The 10,605-nt window shown below is 39.4% G+C and overlaps 1 protein-coding gene across 1 annotated transcript; it reads left to right on the top strand.

Moving 5' to 3' along the window:
* The first annotated feature begins 2,863 nt into the window (after positions 1-2,863).
* Positions 2,864-10,168, top strand: LOC127192163 (olfactory receptor 51F2). Its single transcript, XM_051149484.1, is given in 3 exon segments — positions 2,864-2,872; positions 9,229-9,529; positions 9,532-10,168. Coding segments are annotated over 3 exon segments (936 nt in total). The 3' UTR covers positions 10,158-10,168.
* Positions 10,169-10,605: the final 437 nt, after the last annotated feature.

Below are 10,605 nucleotides of genomic sequence, written 5' to 3'. Positions count from 1 at the left end.
ATTGGATTGTTCCACCAAATTTACTATCTATGGTGTGTGCGGCATAGGTTAATCATGGGTGGGTCTCACCACACTAAAATCAAGGGTTCAGCAAGGGTTATGCTTTCATAAAGGGTATGGGATGAAACACTACAGAACTGAATATGGAGGATTCTAAGAAAACTAAAACTGGAATTGCCATATAACTGAGTTATGCCAACCCTGAGTATGTTCCTAAAGGACTCTACCTCCTACCAAAGATGTTGTCATGCTCATGCTTATTGCTGCTTTATTCATAATAGCAAGGAAACGGAATTGGCCTGGCCATGCATCAACTGATGGATGATGAAAATGTGACACGATAGATGGTAGGTGATTGATAGATGGATAGATAGATAGATAGATAGATAGATAGATAGATAGATAGATAGATAGATAAGATAATAGGTAAATAGATAAATAGATGATAGATAGATAGATAGATAGATAGATAGATAGATAGATAGATAGATACCGAGGGTAGTGAGTGCTAGAGTGATAGCATGCTTTTATTCAGGAAAAATAAAATTAAGAATTTTAAGTGAGCTAACCTTGGCTCAGAAAGACAAATATAATACATTCTGTTTAACAAGCAGATGTCAGCTTCTAATTTTATGTATTTGCATTTAATTTGGGGCAAGTGTATATAGAACTTGGGAAACAACAAAGAGACACAAAGAGAAGGGGAAAAATAGCTTTAAGGGAAAATCTTAGAGAAGGTAATAAAACACATGAGAGCAGAAGAGGGACGACTGGGATGAGAAGATCTAATGGCATGTGAGCAGAAGGGGGACGAGCGGGGAGAGGAGGGAGAGTGGAACACACAAAGACTAAGTGTACCTGAAAATGTCATAAAGAAGCCTGCTTCTTCAGCCAGGCAGAATGACACACACCTTTAACCCCAGCACTCAGGAGGCAGAGACAGTAGAATCTCTATGAGTTTGAAGATAACGTGGTCTACATAGAAAATTCCAGGCCAGTTAGAGCTACACAGTTAGACCCTGTCTCAGAGAGAAAGAGAGGGAGGGAGGTAGGGAAGGACTACCTTGTAAGGTAATTTTGAAACAATTGTAGGACATTTTGTCTACTCCTCAAGTCTGTCCACAGTTCTTGGCTTATGGACTCTCTATGGTCTCCAAAGGCAGTAAAGAAGGTGACAAGCCCTTTGCACACAGCCATCTCTTTAGTTCTCCATTTATAGGACGTATGTAAATACACTGAGTCAACCCAAGCAACTTCATCTCAAAGCTCTTAACTTTCATCACATCTGCAAAGCTCCCTTTGACATGTAAAATATCAATTCAGCTTCTAGACATTAAGATATGGCATCTTTGGGGGACATTATTCTACCCACAAACCCTCAGCACAGTATCGGAGACATAATACCCAGCAAAACAATATAGTTAATATTATTTTTTTATAGCCTTATAAAAATAAAGTATCCCAAGACAATGCGTTTTGGTAGTGAAAATATTTGGTGGAAGGCAAGAAAAGGAAAGGGTGAAGAGGCTGCTGACATTATTGCTAGCAAGAATGAAATGAGACTTGGTAAAGGATGCACTTGTAGAGATGATGAGTAATAACCAAATTCTACCAACATTTTCAAATATTGATAGAATTTGTCAATGTAATTGATACAGGATGTAAGGATGGAAGTCAAAAATAACTCCAAGATATATAAATCCAAAAATGAACTCGAAATAATGGAACTTCAGGAGCAACTAAAGAAGCCACGTATATAACCAATCTGTGAATAATGCTTACTAAAGACTGTGGAGGGCAGTAGTCAGCTCACTTTAGATGACATCACTAGCTCATCACCTACCTGCCCTGATTCCTTAACATAATATTCTCATAATTTGAACACAGTACAGATGCTCCCCCCCCCCCCACCTTGCCAGTTCAGATATCAAAACAGAAAGTAGATAAAATAAAGGAAAAGTAAACAAAATGGTATTTATTTTCTGTTTACCTAAATTATGGGCTGAGGTGTTTCACTACTGTGTTTACCAATGACCTGCTTCTGAGATAACTTTGTCCCTAATCAGCATGTTCACCTGTCTCTCTTCTAAATTAAAGGTGTCATCAGTAGGGCCTATATTGTATTCTTCTCTTTGTTGATCTCTAGCCTTTACAGACTAGTTAGAACATATGGTGTCATTATGAAATATTTGCCAAATATATGTATGGATGTATAAGTTATTTCCTAATCTTAAGAGGTTGCTATTGCACCAAGGCATTCCCAATAAGCTTATGATCCAGTGCTCCATGAATAACGCCAGGTTCCAATGGGTTAAAACATTATAGGGTCAAGTATAACTTATTCTCATAACAGGAGATGTTTTTAAGGAGATGATATTTCATTTTTTAATCTTCCTCAAATGGCCTTATAATGGTTACAATATTTTTGAGGTGGTGAAAGTTCCATAAATTGTATTGTAGTTGTGGTTACTGCATAATTCTGTGATTTTTCTAAAAACTATTGAATTCTCCTCTGTAAATGGATCAATTTTATAGCATGTGTACTATATCTCATTAAAGCTGTTATTTTTTTTTTAACCTCTAATGAAATATCACAAGGACAAAACTTTACATCAGCCCATAAAGCATGCAGCCATAATCACATTCTGTAAGAGATATAAAAAGCTTCTATCAGGCCAGTGGAGTCCTCTGGGAGCGTCCACACCCAGGAAGCACAGTGAATTAGCTCTGCCACTGGGAACTGGTCCCTCTCCCTTGGCTCTGTGCTTAGCTCCAAACAAGCTGAATAAGCCTCAGCCCTCCCCTGGAATCTGGAACTTCCTCCACCTTCTGAGCTAGCCTGAGAGGGACTCATTACTGCTGCATGGGCTCTGTGAGTAAAGCTTTGTTGCCTCTGGGTGAGCTGTACTGTCTCAGCAATGGGAAAGAACTGACTGCACTGTGGTGTGCAGAATTAGATAAGATAATGAGGTAAAGGGCTGAAGAGAATGGCAAGTTTTGAATTCAGGATTCCCAGGAAGCCTGCAGAGAATGTTCTGTCTGCTGGGGGAGCAGCGGGGTAGGGTGGGGGATGGGGTGGACAACCTGCTTTAAGTTAAATGCTTTAACTGGTGTGCTGATGCATTTATCATGATAAGTTAATCTCATTTCTAAATCCAGTGACTCACACAAAAGTTAAAGCTTGCAGCTGATCATAGTAGTACGTGCTTACAATATCGGCACTGGGGTATGGAGGTAGAAGGATTGAAAGCTCAAGGTGACCCTTGGCGGCATATTAAGCTCAGAGTCAACGTGTGGTACAGGAAACCCTGTCGCAAAATGTAAATGATCATATTTCATTTACAAATAAAAGTAAAATGTGAAAGAATGTTATGAACATTTTTTGCATACCAGAGCTCTATTAGATAGTTTCTGTCTAGCCCTATAAATGAGTAAGCTGGATTTTTAAAAGCTTACGTGGCTCATATGTTTCAGTGTAATAAGACAATTTTAAGAGTATGAACATTGGAATTTTAAAAAATCTGGGTTCAGAATACTGGTTGTGGTACTAACAAGCTACCTGTCACATTGAGTATGTTATTAACCTTTCTCACATTTGGTTGGTTGGTTTTGTTGTTGTTGACGATGATGATAATGATGATGTTTTTCACTAAGAAAGTGACTATAAAGTGAATCCACTAATGCTTGCTACATGTTGGTACAGTAGGAACTTCAGGGCGGAGCACAATAATGCTTGCTTATCTGATCAATGTGATCTATTAATAGGAACAATTTGCACTGCTGTACAAGTCCTCCAAACTAGTGTTCAAGCACAGATCCAGCCCTGGCCCAACACACACTACAGGCCATCAGCACCAGCTTGGAGAATACTGATGCTGCCACATGGTGTAAATCAGCAGCTAAAGGCAGGCTCAGGCTACAGCTCACAATACTGCAATGTAAAAAGGGCATAGTCTGAATAGGAAAGTTCACACAGGAAAGAATGAGATTGCATATGACCTGGAAAAGGTGAGTCTGACATATCTGACGGTGTACGGAAGAGCAGTTTTAAGAAGGCAGAAACAATGACGAATACTTGTAATCTCACCACTTAGGGGGCCAAAACAGCACGATCTTGAATTACAGGCCAGATTGGGTTACATATAAAATCTTGGTTCGGTGAGAGAAAAAAAGATACAGAGTGATTTCAGGAAATTTTCGTGTACTGTTATTCTTTAATATGTGCAGGTAAATTCTTTAGTGTAACAAAATGATGTGATGAAATATAGCCTCAAGTACCAGCTGGCAAGCAGGCATTTGAGAACTAGAATCAGTTATAAAACAAATAAATGAATATGTGAATGGAAAGACGGTCAGAGATGAGATGGGAAGGAGAGAGGGGAGATGTACAATTGTAAGTAGACGATTGCTAGACTTAATACCATTGGCAGATAAGTGAAAGAAACGGGGGAGAGTCATGTCTGAAACGGGGCAGAAAAGGAGTTCTGTTGGGCTCCTATGAAGATTGTAGTGTCTGAGGAATGAGGCAATGCCTTGCAGAAAGAGGTCTCTTACTCTGTTTTCATTAGCACTGAAAGCAAAGAGCTTCTAATTGTTCTCCAGACTGTGGCTTAGGATTTTCTCAATGGCAGGTTTTTACCACCCCGCCCTGCTCAACATTTCACTGTTGCAATCATTCTTCTAACTTTTGAAATACGGAAGTAGGAGATGTTATGATTAAGAGGGTAGACGTATGAGTCAGGTGGATGTGTGTTATTTAAACCCATGGTCATAGGTTAAACCCATAAACCCTAGGTCATCGTGAGGAGAGGACACAGACTATAAGAAGGAATAGGGAAAGTCGTGCTTTCTATACCACAATGTATAAGTCAGAGGACAGTAGTTTGTGATAAACAGAGGGGAGGGTTAATCTATCAGAATGACCATCATTGAGGCAATTGAAAGACAAAGCATCAAGGAACAGGTAGTCAGATTTTGAGGTTAAGGAGAGAAAAACATATCTGGAACTTATATAGAATATTTTAAAAATTCATTAGTCCCTGAGCTGAAGGATTTTCTGAGAGTTCTGAGTGGGGAACTCTCCTACTTGTTACCTAGGGTGAAGGGAGAATAATAATCAAACACAGATTATTCCTCACACTCTTCTTTCCTTTTCTCACTATAAACTATACAAGAGGAAACTGAAGAAGTGATGGGGTTTATGACTGATGCCTCTACCGTCTAAGCACTGTGGTCATTAATGACAGATAACAATGGAGCCTAGTTGGTATGACTATGTTGAAACTGTCTACATTAGATTGTGGAAAGCTTTCACTACTGAGTCGAGGTGAAACTTGTGCATAGGAACCAATGTTGCTCAGCAAAATGCTAAAAAAGGAAAGGAATTTTGCTGGAGTTAAATTAGAAGAGATAAAGAATGGCCTGTTTACTTATTCATAAAATATTTGAAGATCCTGGCTCTTGATGCTTTACAATGCAAAATCTAGGACATTATCCTTTCCGAGAAATTCAAGATTCTTGTGCGCTCAACCACTCATTTGTCTCAGCTAAGGGATACTCACACTAAGGATCCATTCTGTGAGGATTTTCTAATAGTTATCTGTTACTCCTGTCACCTCTCATGTTATCTATGTCATGGGCACACTTGTCCTGTTTTCACTCTTATAAATTCACATCTTCCCATCAAAGTTTAGTGACAATTTATGTGCTTCATTGGTATTTCCTAGAATTAATTCCTCTCAATACTTAACACAGACTCATTCACACACTCATAGCACAGATACTTGGCCCTATACTTTCTCTGTTTTATTTCTTAGCTATCCCCTACGTTGGTGTACTCTACAATTAGCAGCCCATTTCTTCATCTATGAGCCTGTGGTTCTCATTGTGCCTATGCAGTATCTGATGTGCCATTCATATTCAAAATTGGTCAATTTTGAGTGTTAATGAGCCAGTGAGTGATTGCTTTTTAAACTTATTTTTTCATGGATCTATTTGTTTGTTTACTTGTTTATTTATTTTACAGTCTAATCCCAGCCACATCCATTCTCCACTCCCAATCCCACCCTCAATCACCTCTCCCTCCATTCCCCCCTTTTTCTTCTTCTCAGAGAAGTGGAGGTCCCCAAGGGGTACCAACTCACCCTAGCACCTCAAGTTGTAGAAGGACTAAGCACACTCCCACTGAGGCCAGACAAGGCATTCCTGCTAGGAAAAAGGGATCCAAATGCAGGCAACAGATTCAGAGACAGGTTCTACTCCCATTGTAGTGGACCCACATGATAACCAAGCTGTACATCTGCTACATATGTGTAAGGGTCCAGCCCATACAAGCTCTTTGGTTGGTGATTCAGTCTCTGTGAGCACCCATGGACCCAGATTAGTTTACTCTGTAGATTTTCTTGTGGTGTCCTTAACCCCTCTAGCTCCCTCAATCCTTCCTCCCACTTTTCCAAAAAAAAAAAAAAAAAAAAAAACTCCCTGAGCTCAGGCCATCGTTTGGCTGTGAATCTCTGCATCTGTTTCAATCAGTTGTGGATAAAGTCTCTCAGAAAGCACTTATACTAGGCTTCTGCCTACAAGCATAGCAGAGTATCATTAGTTGTGTCAGAGGTTGGTTCTCTCCCATAGGGGAGGTCTTAAGTTGGGCTAGTTATTGGTTTCCCATTCCCTCAATCTCTGCTTCATCTTTATCCCTACACTTCTTGTAGGCAAGACAAAGTTTGGCTCAAAGGTTTTATGGGTAGGTTGATGTGCCCCCCCTCCCTCCACCGGCTACAGACAGTTCAGGTTCCATATCCACGACTGCTAGGAGTCTCAGCTAGAGTCACCCTTATTAGCCATAAAGAATAAGATAAATGTGCCATAGACCACAGACCCAAAGAAGCCAAGTTGGGTCTAAGGGAAAATGCCTAGATCTCACTCAAAAGAGAAAATAAAATAGACGCCTGAAGTAGATGGAGGAAGGGAGGGAATCTGGTGGAAGAAGGGGGTAAGAGGGGTAACAGTGATGTTAAAGACTTCCAAATGTGGGGTACGCAGTCTACGACAACTTCTTTGTCTTTCTTGGGCACAAAACCGTCTCAGACTTGCTTCATGCCTTAGGAGCTAACAAGACTCTGTGAATGTCCTATATTCATCTACTGCTGAACTGGCCTAAAAGTTTAGGATAAATGCTCAGCAGCTTATAAAGAGCCCCTGGCTTTAAAAAAAAAATTGCACAGTCCTCTCTCAGTCTAGCATGGATGAAGAGAAATTATAAGAAGTGTTGGCTTAAGAGTGACAAATGGTGCAGCTAAAAGCAGGCACTCTGAGTTCTCTGCTGCCAGAGCAAACATGGATGAGGTCAAACTGTACTGTACAGTCTGCTTTCTTTTATCTTTGTTCATCAAGAAAGAGAAGGAGGAAGTTATCAAGAGAGATGACAACTGTCCATGAGTAAATTAAATCACTGCTAAATAAGTTACTAAGAAATCAGAATGAAAGAGAAATTATTCAAATAGTTTAATTTTAAAGTCATCTTTTTGTAAAAACTTCCTAGAACTTAAGGACAAAAAAAAAAGTCCACTCAGATGTTCCACGGTGAAGAACAGGCATGGTTGGCAGAATGAGCTGACACATTGTGATGCTGCATCCCATTATTCCTTATCATGGTTCACTGCTGTGCAGCGACACACTGGAGTTACTGAAAAGCCCTCCCTGACATGTCTCCCTCCCTTAGCTATGAACTTTTCTTCCAGGGACATTTTGTGTTATCATTTAGTTTCTAATAGGGAACAAAAGACTGTTACTTGAGAAATATCCCTGAGACTGAGAGGCAAGATCAAGGGGGGATGTATTACAAGAGGATTCTTGCTCAACGGTCTTAACTAAGGCTTTCTAAAAGTTTTAGCATCCTTTATCTCAGTGTAGATAATGCACAAAAACATTCCACTGCCTTTCCTATAAGTCCTTTTCCTGTTCTGCAAACCTACTGAACAGCCACATTCTGATAATCTTCTTCTTCCTTTCTTGGCTCTCTTTGATTTTTAAAATTCTTGTTTGATATTTTTTAAATAATTCTATTTAAATGAACAGTATAATTGTGTATATTTATAAAATACAATGTGGTGTTTTCCTTAAATGTACATCTTTTGGAATGATCAAGTCAAGCTAATTAGTGTATCTCTACTGCCTCAATCTTTTTTATCGTTTTCAGGTGGTACAGTGGCTAAAATATCCTCTTACAGCTGTTTAGAAGAATGTAACACATCAGTGCCAATACTTCATCCTTTTCATTTTAATGATTATGCATTTCTGACATTAATTTTATCACTCCCCTGAGGACACTCATGACTGAAAATATCAGAGTCTCAAAATATACTCAATTCAAATAACTTTTGCCTCTTCTCCCTAATATTCTAATAATTTCAAATATTTATTTTTAGTAAGTTTCCTAGGATGACCCTTAAAGTGGAACTTTATGTGAGTGACTGGGGGGGAAGAATGTGTATATTCTGGAAACATTTAGGTGCCCTACTATGCCCCTTCACATCCTATGCTTGATGTCTGTCACTGTATTCCTTTTCTACCAAAAAACCTGACCAAAAATGTCTACTTCTTGTTGAATCCTCTCCAATCACAGCCCTGATCTGTTTTTCCCCAAAGCCCCATTTCTAATTCATACATAGTGGTCAACCTAGTCTAAATTTTCTACTTAGAGAAAGAGGAAGATGTGATCTTTTTCAATGAAGATTTATCTTTATCTGCAAAATGAGACAGAAACATTTCATTATATCTCCCAGGCAATATGTTTCCACAAAAAAAGAAGAAATTGCAGATACTCTATTATGAAAAACTAGTCATTTAAAGCCTTTAGAACAGAAATAGTTGAATATGGTAGCATGTTATAAGTGGATGCTAGTGACTCTGTGTCATCTGCAGCTGGAAGTGTGAAAAGGTAGACCACACAACACAAATGCAGCTAGCAGCAAAGAGCCTCAGAGAAGAAAAGATGTAGGCTGAGACAATTTTATTTCAAGAATACAGAAATATTGCTGCAGTAATTGAAATCATATAAATTTTTATCAATTTAAAGGTGTCACTCCTCTTTTTCATATATTTTACAGATGCGCGTGTTTGGTCAAATGTATGTTACAGAAAAATATTTATAAATAGATTACACAAGGAAATATAGTTTTTTATTTTAGATATGTTCTGTACTTTTAATCTAGCATATAAACTTTCCAGAACAGCACAACGTCTTCCGTCATTTTCCTGCTCACTGGTGTGCCTGGCATGGAAGCCTTCCACACCTGGATCTCCATCCCATTTTGCTTTCTCTATGCAACTGCCCTCTCAGGGAACAGCCTGATTCTCTTCGCCATTGTCACTCAGCCCAGCCTCCACGAGCCCATGTATTATTTCCTGTCTATGCTGTCCACCACTGACCTCGGGCTGTCCATATCCACCCTGGCCACCATGATGGGGATATTCTGGTTCAATGCCAGAGAGATCAGCTTCAATGCCTGCTTGTCACAGATGTTCTTCATTAACTCTTCACTGTCATGGAATCCTCAGTGCTGTTGGCTATGGCTTTTGATCGTTATGTGGCCATCTCCAACCCTCTTAGATATGCTACTATTTTAACTGATTCCAGAATAGCTCAAATTGGAGTGGCAATTGTCGTCAGAGGGACTGTAATGCTGACTCCAATGGTTGCACTTCTTAAGAGACTAACTTTCTGCAGCAGCCATGTGCTCCATCATTCCTACTGCTTCCACCCCGATGTCATGAAGCTCTCATGCACAGACACCAGGATCAACAGTGCAGTTGGACTGACTGCCATGATTTCTACTGTTGGTGTGGACTCTGTCCTCATCCTCCTTTCTTATGTCCTTATCATTAGGACTGTCCTCAGCATTGCTTCCCCAGAAGAGAGGAAGAAAGCCTTCAGCACGTGTATCTCCCACATCGGGGCTGTAGCTATATTCTATATTCCATTGATCAGTTTGTCCTTTGTTCACAGATTTGGGAAACGAGCTCCACCCTATGTACATACCATGATTGCTAACACCTACCTGCTGATCCCTCCTGTCATGAACCCCATCATCTACAGTGTGAAGACCAAGCAGATACGTAAAGCTGTGCTGAAAGTTCTCCATTCTAAAGAAATATAGAATCATAAGCCTAGAGCTAGATGGCCTGCTTCAGGCCATGTTGGCAGTTCGTGCTAGAATACATCTAGAATGCCAGTTATTTCAGACCCTTTATTTCACAGATGAGAAGACACTGATGTATAAATTAGAAGTAATATATAGCCTTATGTCTAGAATTCATCTTCCTCATTACTGTTTGTTCTAAGCTGGTGTTTCTATCCTTGTTAACAGCACTTTCATTTTTATTTTATCATAGCAGTTACGCTTTCATATTAATTACATATTAAATCATCCTTTTGTAGAAAAGTAGGTAGCATTTCCAAACTGCCTGGCATCCACTGTTCAAAGAAACTTCCCTGATAAGGGCCAAGAGATCCTACCTGTATAGAGATGTGTATTTAGAAGGTAATTTGATACTATGTCCATTTGGGAAAATAATAATAGTAGTTTAATCCTATGGCCTATGATA

This window comes from Acomys russatus, chromosome 7, assembly GCF_903995435.1.
Source record: "Acomys russatus chromosome 7, mAcoRus1.1, whole genome shotgun sequence".
In the NCBI taxonomy this organism is placed as follows: domain Eukaryota; kingdom Metazoa; phylum Chordata; class Mammalia; order Rodentia; family Muridae; genus Acomys; species Acomys russatus.
This window is presented reverse-complemented; position numbering and strand designations above follow the sequence as displayed.